At 45.5% G+C, this 16,525-nt stretch overlaps 1 protein-coding gene across 1 annotated transcript; it reads left to right on the forward strand.

The window, feature by feature from the left end:
- The first annotated feature begins 13,837 nt into the window (after window positions 1–13,837).
- LOC136505943 (pentatricopeptide repeat-containing protein At3g09040, mitochondrial-like) lies at window positions 13,838–16,525 on the forward strand. The gene has a single exon (XM_066501069.1). It carries the CDS (start codon window positions 13,881–13,883, stop codon window positions 16,311–16,313), a length of 2,433 nt encoding a protein of 810 aa, XP_066357166.1. The 5' UTR covers window positions 13,838–13,880; the 3' UTR covers window positions 16,314–16,525.

The following is a 16,525-nucleotide window of genomic DNA, read 5'->3' on the forward strand; positions in this document are numbered from 1 at the left end:
GTTTTAATTTGTTGAGAGCCTCTGGCCTCTGCCCTGATGAGAATGAGACATGAGAGGGGACGGTGAGTTCATGGGTCCCTGGACGACCAGAGTTGACCCAGCAGCCCAGAATGGTCAATCTTGGGTTCTTCTCCAGGTTGAAGAAGCGCCTGCCGTTCAGGACTTGGTGATGCAGCTTCGTTAGGTTTTAACACGTTGCAAAAAAAAAAAAGTTGACTTTGTCTATGGGATGAGGAAACTTGGAGCATATAACTTCCTCAGTTACTTTATTTGTTCATTATTCTGGGATGAAGAAAAAATGCTTTCACAAATGGTCTGTCACCGTCACTGTCACTACTTTATTTGTTCCTTTTAAAACACACTTTTGAGCCTACTTTGAATTGAATCTTTAAAATTTTTAGATTCAAATTTAAACGTATCTACTTAGAACACGTTTTCTGAAATAAAGTATTGAAGCTTTATTTTCAAATACAGAACAACACCAATTCGTGGCTGAACCAAGGTTTTAGAAATTCATTTTTCACATAATAAGACTTATGTAAAGACACAGGACATGACTGCAACAAACACATTTTCATTAGCTTGTCAAGATTTAATAAAACCAAATTTTAACTCTTTGAATTGACAACAACTAAATAAATCTTGGAAATTTGTAGAAAAATCATTAAACCAGTTGTTTTAGTTAGTGTTTTCATGTCACAACCTACAATTAAAATTTTTGGGGGGAATGACATGGTGAGATCGTGTCTAAACAAGCTCAAGCTCAAGGATAAGAATAAGGGAACGAGAGGAAAAGTCATGCTCTCGCTACGATCAAGACATGGGGTGACACCTCAAACGTTTGAGAAAGAAATCCAACACAAGAGGCATGGTTTCCCACACAAGAGAAAGAAATCCAACACAAGAGAAATCCAACACAAGGGGCCTCGGATGAGACGGAGAATCGGTTTCCCATCCGAGGCCTTTCGTGCGAGGCCTCGGACGAGGTGGAGAACCGGTGGCCTCGGACGAGACCGGGGGTTAGCCAATGATTCGTCTCTTGGCATTGGTTTTGACGGGGTTTAAGCGATTTTTTCGGTTGTTGCTTAGGGGACCCCTTCTCGTGGTACCCGACAGTTGTATTTGATGAAGTTTTTTTTTTCAAATACGTAATTGCAATATGTTGTACTATGAGTTGCAAGCACTTCTACAACACAATTGCAACTTGGCTGTAGCGTATTTAGCACTAGTTGCAATGAAGACTGTATTTGATGAAGTTTTTTTTTTTCAAATACGTAATTGCAATATGTTGTACTATGAGTTGCAAGCACTTCTACAACACAATTGCAACTTGGTTGTAGCGTATTTAGCACTGGTTGCAATGAAGGCTGTATTTGATGAAGTTTTTTTTTTTCAAATACGTAATTGCAATATGTTGTACTATGAGTTGCAAGCACTTCTATAACACAATTGCAACTTGGCTGTAGCGTATTTAGCACTGGTTGCAATGAAGGTTGTATTTGATGAAGTTTTTTTTCAAATACAGTTGCTACTCAGATATGATTGCAACTCAGAATTGCAACTTGGCGTGATTATAGTGACCAGATGCATATAATACACAGAGTTATAACTAGTTGCAACTATGTGGTAGACAGAGTTGCAATCGGTAGTACATTGACATGCAACTCGTTTAAAGGATAAAAAATATATCCATATTGGATCTAGTTTTGCTCAGAATATTTTATTGAGTCGGATGCAACAAACGGTTTGTCACTCGAGGTTACGGTTTAGGAGAAAATTTATTTCAAAGATTCGAACCAACAAAAAATTCCATGCATGCATATATTCGCTTGGACGCGCTGGTTGCTCCAAGTTGGTGCGTCCACCGGCCTGGGTATATATATATATATATATATATATATATATATATATATATAGGGAGAGGCTATTCAGTAGCCGGCTACAAAATAAGTTATTCTGTAGCCACCTCCATTTACTATAATTTTATATACTAATTTACCATAATATAAATACATATTTACGATAGTTGGGTTACTATAACACATGGGGATATTATAACACATGGGGATATTTACCATAACGTTATATTAAACCACTTAGTAAGGAGTTACTATAATCTCGTAAAATAACATAGTAATTATCGTAACTCAAAGTGGCTACAGAATAAGTTATTCTATAGCCAGCTACAGGATAGTAGTTCTATATATATATATATATATATATATATATATATATATATATATATATATATATATATATATATATATATATATATATCGTCGAACCTGTCCGATTCCGATTCCACAGCAGCCGGCACAACACGTTCAATTCCGATCTGCCCGTCGCCCTCTGCGGCTCTGCCCTGTGCTGTGTATCCTTCCACCGGCCGGCCATGGACATGGACGGCGCTTCGAACCCACAATCGCATATGAACAAGGCCGACGTTGCCCTCGACGACAGTGAACACAGGTACGTTGCCACAGCAATCTCTTATCTCACGCATGCTTGATGGATGCTTAGTTAAGTTTGTTTATTTTCTGGCTTCCCAAAACACACGTGCCTCTCAATTAATAATAAAATGAAAATTTCAAAATCTAAAATTTAGATTCATAGTGTCGTAGAATATGGGCAGCAACGTAACAAGAGCGGCCACCGTAGTTTTTAAGCTAATGTTTTAAATAACTAAATATATATTGTGGATATCGATGAAAAACACATAGAGATCAGTAATTTGTATCACGATTTGATAGAGATTACGCATAGGCTCATCTATTATACACTACATACCTAACGTGTAAGAAAATGAACAAAGAGGAAATCATGCAAAGTTTACCACACCGATTAATTTGTTGCGGGCCTAAATGTGAAGGGTTTCCGCTTCATCGACCGTGGATGCTATCGACGTGGAAGAAACATATATAACAGAAGAAGAGGTAACATATATAAATATTAATTGGTGACATACTTATATCATTCAGAAGTTTGTGTTACCGTGGCCTCTTTTATTGGTTTCTACGTACAACATTTCGTCTGCACATGTACATACACCATGAAATATATTTTGACAGTGTTTTTGTTTGATATCGTTGATGATATATATATACACACACACGCTATTCTACACTCTAGGTGTAGAATACTATTCTACAACAAGCTGTTATACTAAATAAAATTTAGTACTGTTCAGTACTCGCGTTTCAGTATTATTCGGTATTTCGCGATACTAGGTGTAGTATACTAGACACGGTTCAATACTACTCAGTATTTTTTCTGGTCAGTTTTGGCCTGTAGTAACCTAGGATGTAGAATATCGCTGTCGAGGGAGAGTATACTCTGTAGCTAACTGGAGAATAACTTATTCGGTAGGCAGGTCAGGCGCACAAGTAAAGGTGGCAATGATCCCCGACAGGAAATTCTCCGTTGCCATCTTTAGGCACAAGGGTTCACGCAACGAGCGCACCTGGCCGAACCAAAACCCCACCCCGGCCCACAGCTGATAAGGCTCTCGTAAACGAGCAAGCCGAGCCGACGGAGCAGGAGGCTTGGCTTGCGTCTATTATTAGTAGACGCATGCATAATCAACGCCAGATTTGCATGCAGGTCATAGTTACTTCCTTTCCGTACAGGCTGCATGTTACGGTTAAAAAAAAGAGCTATGATTGAGACTACACGTAAATACAAACCGTTTGTTACTAGAATACAAATGATTAAAACAATCGAATACTATATATCTATAATCTGTAATTAAAGGAAAATAGCTGTAAATTAGTTACTATAATTCTTGGGTTGATACGATAATTAGATTGGATAGTTATCAATTCACTATAAAATGGTTACGATAATCTGGATGAGTTGTGACGATAGTTAGTTAGGAGATTTAGAACAATTGGATTATATTGGGCTTGTTGTCAGAGAGGGGTTATCCGCACAGCTATTTATCAAAATCAGAACAGGTTACCATAATGACGAGATAAATATACAATGAAATAGGTACAAAAATTAAAATGAATCAACGTGGTAATTAGGGCGTGAGTTACTACAACTTCATCTCAAGTCGTTGAAGAGAAAAAATTACTATAATAGGAACACGTTTTAACATTAAATAGTTACTAGAACTCACATTATCATTTACGACAATGGCATATTCAATTTACTATTGTATCTGTGAAAGAATACTTTGATTTACTCTGATAAAGGTATACATTTTGCGGTTTACTATAGTCTATGTTGATTTACTCTGATAAAAGTACCTTTTGCAATTTACTATAATCCATGTTCGTTGTGTGTCTAGTTACCATTATTTTTATGAATAGATACGATACAAATAGTTGTGAGTTACGATAACTGGGGCAGCCCATGAGTTGCACTTATTTATATGGATGCAAGAAATCTTTACGATAATATTATGTACTTTACACTGAAAAAAAGGTGTGCACTTACTATAATGGCATAATAATCAATTTACTACAAAAAGCATTTCCCACAAGTGACCAACTAAAAAAATGATGTCCCACTTATTAAAAGATAATGTAGCATAATTACAACAATAGGTGTGGCCCAGTCTACTGCCAGTAGAACAAACTTAGTACATTCAAAGGTTGAAGAAATACAGCTTCAAACTAGAGGAAGACTGAGAAAAAAAAATCTGTATGCCAATCTTCATGTCAGCAATTTTCAGGGTGATCATCAACAGACAGATTGACCATAGGCCATGGATTGCAGATGCCATATATCCAACTTTGTAATATGCATTGCCCCATTGGCCCATTGCCGGATCTGTTCTAATCACTCAGGTTGACCAGTGCACCCAAAAAAATTGTGAGGGTCACCCACGCAGTCCTAATCAAGCAGCTGAAATCTCCACAGGTTTCTGAAAGTTAATGCCAAAAACCAGCAATGTTTCAGCACCGTTCGGCTTACCCAGAAAACGGCACTATTCAGCTCGTTTTTTCAGCCGAAACAGTGTTTTTTTCTCTCACAAGAATTCAGTCAGAACAGTGTTTTCAGTCAGTTTCAGCCACAATTCAGCAAGCCGAACGGGCCGATCTATGTAAATAAATGTTGACCTTTTCTATCTTCTGATCTCAACAAAATTGCATCGACTGACCTATGACATGAATTGAGCCTTAGAATAATCCTATAAACAAATGAAAAAGTATATTGGAAAATATACAAATGCTAGGCTAGAAAAGTATATTGCATCTTGAGTTAAGGGCAAAACTCTGGGAGAGTATGCCCTGTGTAAGGTCAATTGTAGCATCCGATTCCGAGGTGTGATGTTGTCAACCTGGGGCTGGATTAAGAGAGAGAAAAAAGGTGCCAAACACTAAATAGAACTAAAGTATGTTAGCTCTAAAGAGTTTTCGTGCTGACAAAATAAATACTCTGATTCAGGTAACCTGTTAACTAACTTATCTGGTAAAATTACCATAAGAAATCCATGGTCTTCATAAATTCCTGACTCTGATTCAGACAAAAAAATCGTAAATTTGTCTCTGATTTACGACAAACAAAGTTACAATAATTAGTAGCATGCACAGGAGCATGTATTGTGTTGGCTGTAAAATACGGTATCATTTAGACTTTTGATTTTGTCACTATTATCTAAGACGCTGAAACCATGAACACTGACTGCACTAAAAGCTACCTGAATCTGAATGAGATCCAAAATTATGGAATCTGGTAAGGTTGATTTTCAGAAAACATGAGTACAACGTGAACTCCAGACTCCTCGTTCAATGGACAGACCACAAACCAGATATATGGAATTAACTTAATAAACAAAACTGATGCGCATTAGCCGTGAAAAACATATTTGTTGGATGTCACCAATGAATCAGGCTGAAAGTAGGAAACTGGGAGCAAATAGCCAAATGCCATATCCATATGTACGGGGATAGAAAGAAAGACTCATATTCAGCCATTAGTCAGTCAGGTGGATTTGAGCGGTTGCTCACCTTTGGATCCAGTATCCACTGGCTCGAATGATGAGCAAATGCAACGCCATGCACCGGTAAATGATGAGCAGATCCAGTATCCACCAGGATGTTCGTTGCCGATGGTGGATTGATGAATCCCCACCTGGTTCGAGTCTGAGGCGGCGAACGGATCGAGGATTTTTTTATTGTATTCAGATTCGAAAAGGCAGCAACACAAATAGGGGATTAGATATTGATTAAATCGGATGGGAGGCACCAGAAGTTAGAGCCTCACCCTGCTATCGCATCGCCATCGTCATCCTCCCCTGCTATCGCATCGCCATGACGGATCTGACAAGCCACGAGACCACAGGACGGCGCCACGGGGTGGGGATCATTGCCGGTCGCACGGCGCCGAGCCACCGACGGTGAATGAACAAGCGGCGGCGGTTTCTGCGGTTATTCTCGGAAGGGACAAGCGCCGGAGGATCCGCCGCTCGGCTAGCTCGAGAGTGTCAAATGAAGCCGAGCCGGGAGGGTGTGGAGTGCGAGGGTGGAGCGCGCTCCAGGCTGGGCGGACCTTCATTCCTTTTGTCTTCTGGATGCTGGACAACAGAGGAAGCAACAACAACGAAAGTTGTACATGAAATGGAGCATGTTCGTATCGTTCTGTGGCCATGCTTTTCTGCTTGGTCTCTCTTTTATACATGTATGTACTTGGAGAAGAGACGAGTGGGCATCACGAAGAAGAAACCTGTTCCATTGCCTCTGTTGGCTGCGATGTTTGTCATACATAAGAGATTCTTCATCGACCTAGAAGACACATCACCAGACGAAAAACGCGCGAAGTGGAATAAAACGGTAAATCTGTTAGTGATCTCATGCTCGAAGATTGTGTACGTTGCATGCAATCAAAGAAGCACCTGGCCCAAACGCCACACTACGTGGCATTGCGCATGTTGCCGATTTCCTGATCGATATGGCTGCTGCCCTTTACCTTTGGGGGAACCATGGTTGCCTTGACCAAGAACTGACAGATAAATGAAGATGAAGAAGCTGGGATTTTTGGCAATACACGAAGAGGCTTGCTGTGACAAGTGACATGAATAATGTCCAAAGCTACTACTCCGTACCTACTTTTTAGTTGTTCAATCAAAATCAACCTGAGAGAGTCCTGTGTGCTTTCTTCAGTCATGTTCAAACATGGAAGTGGTGGCTACTGACAGAGAGTCCTGGGATTTTGTTTGTTGTTTGTTACTGCAGAATTCTGTTTGGTGAGGGTGCAAAGATTTCCATGGTGCAGTTGAAATAGATGTAATGTCAAATTAAAATAGCACGAGCATCAGGTTTCCCAAAAAACATACTCCGGCAAAATATATATATATATATATATATAATAATGTCCACGCCACAGAGATTGCCGATCGCTTCGGCTTCACGAATGGCGCGCGTCTCGCCGTACGATGACCACGGTGTTAAAGATGTAGATTGACTCGCTTGTGTTGCTACCTTGTATCTAGGCGTATCTAGACACATGGTGTATCCTCAAGGTTGTTAGCATGTTGTTGTTAAGTTAGAGCATGTATAGCCGGTTAGTTGCAACAACCTTGACTCATTGTAATCTAATCTTGTAAGCCACGTGAGGGGCGGTTCCTCACCTATATTAACACGTAGCCGAGAGACCCAGAAGGTTATCTCGTTCCCTCACATTTTATATGGTATCGAGCGTTTTTTTCCTCACGGAGTAGATCCAAATGGCCACTTCCAGCGCTGCCACCGCCGGCTCACCGGCCTTCACCTTCGGCTTCCTCCCTCCAGTTTCTGAGAAGCTAACCCGCGGCAACTACAACATGTGGTTCACCCAGGTCTCCTCCACCATCAAAGGCGCGCAGTTTGGCAAGTACATCCGCCCTGATGCTGCTCCCCGGTGGCGTACATTGAGGGCGCTGTCGATGCCACCTCCGGCAAGAAGGGCGAGCCCCAGCCCAATCCCGCGTACGAGACGTGGGTCACCCAGGACCAGCAGGTCCTCAGCTACCTCTTCTCGTCGCTGTCCAAGGAGGTGTTCTCCCAAGTCTCATCGGCCACCACCGCCTCCGAGCTTTGGGCGGCGATCCAGGAGCACCATGCCAGCCAATCCCGCGCCCGGATCATCTCCACCCGCACGGCCCTTGCTATGGCATCCAAGGGGCCTCCTCCGTCGCCGAGTACTTCGGCAAGATGAAAGGGCTGGCGGACGACATGGCTGCGGCGGGCAAGAAGGTGGACAATGACGACCTCGCCACCTACATCCTCACCGGCCTCGATGAAGACTTCGAGAACGTTGTCGCGTCCATCGCCACCAGGGTGGAACCCATCACCATCCCAGAGCTTTATGCGCAACTCATTGCTCATGAGCAGCGCAAGGGGCTCAACACGACGACCGGTGGCCACTCCGCCAACTCTGCCACCAAGAACGGCCGCCCCGGTTCCTCCTTCAACAACTCCCGCGGCCGTGGCGGTGGTCGTGGGGGTTTTGGCCGTGGCAGTGGAGGCCGTGGTCGTGGTGGCAACAACAATGGGGGAGCGGCCATGGCCGCAACTTCCAGCCAGGCGTCTACTGCCAAATCTGTGGCAAGGAGGGGCATCCTGCTCATCGCTGCTTCAAGCGGTTCGACTCCAACTACAACGGTCCACCGCAGAAAAGTGCGTCCTCTGCTACCTCCAGTTCGTACGGTGTAGATACGAACTGGTATATGGACTCCGGCGCTACTGATCATATTACAGGCGAGCTGGAACGCCTGACTATGCGCAACAAGTACCACGGCGGTGACCAGATTCATGCTGTCGACGTCACAGGTATGGAGATCGCTAATGTTGGTCATAGCATTTTATGTTCCCCTAGTAGATCTCTCCATCTTAATAATATCCTTCATGTTCCTCAAGCGCATAAAAGTCTTTGTTCCGTTAATCGCCTTGCCAAAGACAATAATGTATATCTTGAGTTTCATCCGGATCATTTCTTGATTAAGGAACAGGGGACAAGGAGAACCCTCCACAGAGGCAGATGTAGAGGAGGGCTCTACCCGTTGCAATCATCATCATCGTCTCCACCCAATAAACAAGCTCTTGGCGTCTCCAAGTCCCCAGTGTCCCTGTGGCATCATCGCTTGGGTCATGCTTCTTCACGCGTTGTCAAGCAAGTCCTAGATCGCCATAGGCTGTCTTTTTTTCATGATTCCAATAATGATAGAGTGTGTGACGCTTGCCAACAAGGCAAGAGTCATCAGTTGCCTTATCCCAAGTCCAAAAGTGTGTCGGCTAGTCCTATGGACCTAGTCTTTTCAGATGTATGGGGGCCTGCTCCTAGTTCTGTTGGACGATATTCATACTATGTTAGTTTCATTGATGACCATATAAATTTACTTGGCTTTATTTATTGCGGCACAAATCTGAAGTTTTCTCTATTTTTCATGAATTTCAAAGCCTTGTCGAAAGGCAATTTGGCCGCCAGATACAAACCATCCAAACTGATTGGGGTGGGGAGTATCAAGCTTTGCACTCCTTTTTCAAGCGTGTAGGCATCACTCACCAAGTATCTTGCCCCCATGCTCACCAACAAAACGGCTCTGCTGAGCGCAAACACCGTCACATAGTCAAAATGGCCCTTACTCTTCTTGCTCATTCGTCTATGCCACTAAAATTATGGGATGAGGCGATTTCCACTGCAGTCTATCTCATTAATAGACTGCCCTCTAAGGTTATTGAGGATGAATCTCCTTTTGCAAGGTTGTTCAAATAAAAACCTGACTACAATTTTCTTCGCACTTTTGGGTGTGCTGTATGGCCGAATCTCAGGCCCTACAACTCTCGAAAATTAGCCTTTCATTCCAAGCAGTGTGTCTTCATTGGCTATAGTTCCCTTCACAAAGGCTATAAATGCCTTGATCCCAAGGATGGGCGTGTGTACATCTCTCGCGATGTGGTGTTTGATGAGCATGTTTTCCCTTTTGCATCTCTTCACCCTAATGCCGGTGCAAGACTCCGCAAAGAGATTGAGCTTTTACCCGATCTTTTTTCTTCATCATCTACTAGCCTCGGGAACGTAACTTCGCTACACCAACATACGCCTTCTCCTGCCTCCACTAACAAATCTTCAAGTTCTCTTGATGCTACAGAATCTGCAGGTGAAAATCCCGGCTCAAATGGTGAAGAAACGCAGCGTATCACCACCATATTACCGGGCCATTTCATGTGTTCCCCGGCAGGAGTCAGCGCTCGCCTCGAGAACGAACCGCCGTCGCATTCTCTGTCCTCTGGAAGCGGCTTCGGATCGTCTGCGACTTCTTCCGCGCCACGTGTCTCTCCACTACCACATGTCGAACCACAGACGGATCCCACCAGGGGGACAGCTGCACCGACCGAGATCCTCTCTGAAAGGATCAAGATGCCCAAGAGAGAGGGTGAATTGGGCTAATTCTAAATTTTCTTGCAATAATTAAAGCCTATGGTTAGCCCAATTAACCCCTTGTGTCTAGAAAAGTATTTATATTAATCTAACACACAAAGGACTTACAACCTATGTTCTAAACTTACTCTAGCATGACAATTCTATGAATGTAACAACAAGTATTGAATTGCTCGAAGTAAATGCTCAAAGTAAATGCTCAAAGTAAATAGAGAGAGAGAGAGGAACGCGGCGATGTTTTGCCGGGGTATTGGAGAGTCGCCACTCCCCACTAGTCCTCGTTGGAGCATCCGCGCAAGGGTGTAGCTCCCCTTTGATCCGCGCAAGGATCAAGTGCTCTCTACAGGTTGATTATTCGACACTCCGTCGCGGTGAATCACCCACAACCGCTCACAACTTGAGTTGGGTCACCCACAAGCTCCGCCGGGTGATCACCAAGCTCCCAATCATCACTAAGCCGTCTAGGTGATGGCGATCACCAAGAGTAACAAGCACAAACTCTCACTTGACCACGCGAAGCCTAATGAGAACAGTGGATGCACACTTTGCTACTCTTGATTCACTAATGAGGCTACTCTCTTGGATTCTCAAATCTCAATCACCTCACTAGGACCTTACTCTTCTTGGCACTCACAAATGTGTTTCTCAGCTGTTGGAATGAGCAAAAGTGACTCCACACACGAGTGGAGCTTCTATTTATAAGACAGCTTGAAAAACGAACCGTTATGTGCTTCTGCGGGGTGACCGGACGCTCCGGTCAGGTTGACCGGACGCTCTGGTCAGTTCAACCCGCACACCAGTGTTAAAGTGTTGACCGAACGCTGGCAGGGTCCGATCACCACTGACCGGACGTGTCCGGTCGCATATTTCCCTCACTAGATGCTTACTGTACTCGACCGGACGCTGAACCCCCAGGGTCCGGTCAGTATTGACCGGACGCGTCCAGTCACGGATTCCCTTCTCTGGAACCTTACTGGAGTCAACCGGATGCTGCCTCTCAGCGTTCGGTCACTTGACCGCTCAACGTCCGGTCGCACCGAACGCAGTCTCTTGATCAAATGAACTGACCGGACCCTGCGGCCAGCATTCGGTCAGTATTTGACCCTCCATTCACTTCCAACTCTTGATCATATGTGAATGAAGTTTGCTCCAAAGGATCATAGGGCTGTTGTGGAGCTACCTAGTGCTAGTTTTAACAAGTGTGCACCACACCTAACTCATTAGACTCATCTAGGTCAAGCTACCCGTCCATACTCCCCTTAATAGTACGGCCAAAGGAAAAATAAAGTCCTAAACTACTCTAAGTGTCTCTCCAACTCCAATCGACACTTAGAACTAGTCATCCTTAACATTGTCGTCCATCCTTTGAAAACCGAAATGATTTCCATTGTAGGGGCATGACATCCTTGATTGCCCAATTGATCTCCATTACCATGACTTAACTCAATTGCCTCTGCAAAACACACGTTAGTCATAGTAATCTTGTATTGTCATTAATCACCGAAACCCAACTAGGGGCCTAGATGCTTTCACTCTCCACGGGATCCACTGCGGATGCTGCTCCTGAGACCGTTTCTGAGCGTCCGTCTACACGCCTTTCTCAAGGTATTTCAAAACCTAAATCACGTACTGATGGAACTGTTCGATGGTGTATGCATGCCAAGGTCCCAACAGGTGAACCAACAAATGTAGATGAGGCACTCAGTCACAAGCATTGGGTCACGGCTATGGATGCAGAATACCAAGCATTGATGAAAAATAAAACGTGGCATCTTGTACCACGTTCCAAAGGGAAAAATATTGTCGGTTGCAAGTGGGTCTATAAGATCAAGCGCAAGGCAGATGGGACTGTTGACCGTTACAAGGCACGGTTAGTAGCAAAGGGGTTCAAGCAACAATATGGCATAGACTATGAAGAGACGTTTAGTCCAGTTGTCAAAGCTGCAACCATTCGACTTATCCTCTCTATTGCCGTGTCCAAGGGATGGTCACTTCGACAACTCGATGTACAAAATGCTTTCCTCCATGGTCTCTTGGAGGAGGAAGTCTACATGCAACAGCCCCTAGGGTATGCAGATTCTAGTCATCCTACATATGTTTGCAAACTTGATAAAGCACTCTATGGTTTAAAACAGGCTCCACGAGCTTGGTATGCTAGGTTGTGTCAAAGATTGGAATCACTTAGTTTTGTGGCATCCAAGGCGGACACCTCACTATTTTTCTATAATCGTGGTGGATACATTATGTTTGTTCTTGTCTATGTTGACGATATTATTGTTGCTAGCTCCTCTTCTCAAGCGACCGAGGCGCTTCTCAAGGATCTGCAGCGAGACTTTGCTCTCAAGGACTTGGGCAATTTGCACTATTTTTTTGGGAATTAAGGTCAAGCAAGTATCGGATGGACTTGTTCTCTCTCAAGGGCGCTATGCAGCTGATGTTTTGTCCCGTTCAGGTATGGATAAAGCTAAGGCAGTCGACACGCCTCTTTCCTCTATAGAGAAGCTTAGCCTTACTGTTGGTGACCCACTTGGTCCTGATGATTCAACATGGTATAGAAGTGTGGTTGGTGCTTTGCAGTACCTCACTCTTACCCGGCCTGATATCTCCTTTGCTGTCAATAAAGTGTGCCAATATCTTCATGCCCCGACCACAGTTTATTGGAGTGCTGTCAAAAGAATCTTGCGGTATGTGAGTGGTACCATTAAGCTTGGACTCAAGATTAAGCGCTCCAACTCTACACTGGTCAGTGCATTCTCTGATGCCGATTGGGCGGGGTGTGTGGATGACCGCCGGTCTACAAGCGGCTTTGCTGTCTTCTTGGGTGGCAACCTCATCTCATGGATGGCAAGGAAGCAAGCGACTGTCTCACGGTCCAGCACTGAGGCCGAGTACAAGACATTAGCAAATGCAACTGCTGAGATGATGTGGGTGCAAAAATTGTTGACAGAGTTGCGGATTCAGCATCCTTCAGCAGCAAGATTATGGTGCGACAACCTTGGTGCAAAGTACTTGTCAGCAAACCCTATCTTTCATGCTCGAACAAAACATACAGAGATTGATTTTCATTTTGTTCGTGAACGGGTGACAAACAAGTTGCTAGATATTCGATTTATAAATTCTGCTGATCAACTTGCTGATGGTTTCACCAAAGCAGTACCTGCTGTCAAGTTGAAGCAATTTAGAAGCAATCTTAGCCTTGTTAGTGGCTAAGATTGAGGGGAAGTGTTAAAGATGTAGATTGACTCGGCTTGTGTTGCTACCTTGTATCTAGGCGTATCTAGACACATGGTGTATCCTCAAGGTTGTTAGCATGTTGTTGTTAAGTTAGAGCATGTATAGCCGGTTAGTTGCAACAACCTTGACTCATTGTAATCTAATCTTATAAAACACGTAAGGGGCGGTTCCTCACCTATATTAACACGCAGCCGAGAGACCCACGAGGTTATCTCGTTCCCTCACATTTTATACACGGCGGTGCCAGGCGCCACCACAACTAGTGCCAGTGGCAGGGGACGATGCTCCGTGCAAAAGCTTCCTCCTTGATGCCACCTGCAAGTACAGGAGCATCAGCATGGATCTTCCCCCAACCCGCCATTGCCTCCACCGCTTTCTTCGCACTCGGCAGCGGCAGCGGCAGCCGCGCTGCGGCCGTTGCTCCCGCCGCCACGGACCCCTTCGCCATCGCGGACGCCCTCGCCGCCGCCGCGCCACCGTCAATGCCCACTGGCACGCGGCTCCACGCGTCCGCCATAAAGCTCGGCGTGTCCGCCGACACGTTCACCGCGAACCACCTCCTCATCTGCTACGCCAGACGCGGGCTTCTCGCCAGCGCGCTGGACGTGTTCGACGAAACGCCGCGCCGCAACCTCGTCACCTGGACGGCCATGGTGTCCGCCGCGGCGCGCGGCGGCGCGCCTGACCTGGGGCTCGCGCTCTTCTCCTCCATGGTCAGGAGCGGGTTCTGCCCCAACGAGTTTGCTCTGGCTAGCGCGCTCGGCGCTTGCTGCCAGTCCGTGGTGGTGGCTGATGTGAAGCTCGCCCTCTCCCTTCACGGCTTCGCCGTCAAAGCTGGACTGGATGGCAATCCGTACGTGGGGAGCTCGCTGATGCTGGTGTACGCCAAGCACGGGCGTGTTGCTGCTGTGGAGCGAGTGTTCGCAGGCATAGCTTCCGGTTCCAGAGACATCGCATGCTGGAACGCGATGCTGGAGGGCTACGTCGCCAATGGCCGTGGGTATGATGCGATGAGGACAGTGGCTCTGATGCATCGTTCTGGAATGACAGCTGACATGTTCACCTACATTTCGGCTGTGAAGGCTTCCTTGATCACCTGCGACTTGAATTTTGGGCGGCAGGTTCACGGTCTTGTCATCCACAGTGTGATTCAGTCCAACACCTCAGTGATGAACACGCTCATGGATATGTATTTCAAAGCAGGACAGAAGGAAGTTGCCGTTGATATCTTTGGTAAGATTCGGTGCAAGGATACTGTTTCTTGGAACATAATGATATCAGGCCTCACACACGATGAGGACGAGAGAGCAGCTGCGGACTGCTTTGTCGACATGTCACGGTACGGCTGCAAACCTAATCAAGTTACGTTCTCTGTCATGCTGAGGCTGAGTGGTGCTAAAGAGAGCGCCTCCCTCGGTCTTCAGATCTTTGGACTTGCCTACCGCCATGGCTACACTGACAATGTTCTTGTAGTGAATGCAGTCATCAACATGCTCTCACAGTGTGGGCTGCTCAGCTGTGCTTATGGCTTCTTCTGTAATCTCAGTGTCAGAAATGTTGTGACATGGAACGAGATGATTGCAGGCTACGGTCTGCACGGCTGTTCTGAAGATGCGATGAGGCTCTTCCGCAGCTTGGTTTGCTTCGGAGCAAGACCGGATGAGTTCACCTTTCCAGCTGTTCTGTCTGCCTTCCAACAAGATCATGATGCAAGGAACCAAGAGCAAATCCACGCGAGTGTTCTGAAACAGGGGTTTGCTTCATGCCAGTTCGTGTCGACCTCACTTATCAAAGCAAAAGTAGCCCTTGGCTCAGTTCTAGATCCACTGAAAATCATCAAGGACGCTGGCAAGATGGATTTAGTGTCATGGGGAGTCACCATCTCTGCATTCGTGAAGCATGACTTGGATAAAGAGGCCCTTTTTGTTTTCAACCTGTTCAGAGCTGACTGCCCAGAGAAGCCTGATGAGTTCATCCTCGGTACCGTCCTGAATGCCTGTGCAAACGCTGCGTTGATTAGGCAGTGCAGATGCATCCATTCGCTCGTTGTCAGGACAGGGCACAGCAAGCACTTCTGTGTGTCCAGTGCCTTGGTTGATGCCTATGCAAAATGCGGTGATATAACTGCTGCCAAAAGTGCTTTCACTGCAGTTTCATCGGTGACCAAGGACGCCATACTGTACAACACCATGCTGACAGCTTATGCCAACCATGGTCTGATCCATGAAGTCCTCAGCCTCTACCAAGATATGACACAGCTTCAATTGGCACCAACACCAGCTACGTTCGTTGCTGTCATCTCAGCTTGCAGCCATCTTGGGCTAGTCGAGCAGGGGAAGCTTCTGTTCAGCTCCATGCTGTCTGCGCACGGCATGAATCCGACAAGGGCCGATTACGCATGCCTAATTGACCTCCTAGCGCGAAAAGGGCTCCTCGAAGAAGCCAAAGGCGTTATCGAGGCAATGTCGTTCCAACCGTGGCCTGCAGTATGGAGGTCACTGATGAACGGTTGCCGGATCCATGGGAACAAAGAACTCAGTCTGCTTGCAGCAGAACAGATCCTGAGAATGGTGCCAAACAGTGATGGCGCATATGTGTCGCTGTCGCATGTCTATGCTGAAGATGGAGATTGGCAGTCTGCAGAGGACACCAGGAGGAAGATGGCTCAGAATCAAGTGCAGAAGGCGCAAGGTTACAGCAGTGTTGAGATTTAGCCATTCAGAGATGTTTTGCTATAGGGTACCAGGGGTTGTAGTTGAAATACTTTAGGTTTAGGGGCAGCTATTCAGAGATGTTGCATGTAGGGAACCACGTTAGGGGCAGCAGCCTTTTGTATTGCAGTGAATGTGAATAGTGAATACATTTTTCCAAGCATCTTGATAACAGACAGGCACACTGAAATTAGGTTAGATCAGCTGTTGTTTGG

Source organism: Miscanthus floridulus, chromosome 14 (assembly GCF_019320115.1).
Source record: "Miscanthus floridulus cultivar M001 chromosome 14, ASM1932011v1, whole genome shotgun sequence".
Lineage (NCBI taxonomy): Eukaryota > Viridiplantae > Streptophyta > Magnoliopsida > Poales > Poaceae > Miscanthus > Miscanthus floridulus.

What these genes read in the sequence shown, in the direction of transcription:
- LOC136505943 (XM_066501069.1), top strand. Translation starts at nt 13,881, where the DNA reads ATGCTCCGTGCAAAAGCTTCCTCCTTGATGCCACCTGCAAGTACAGGA.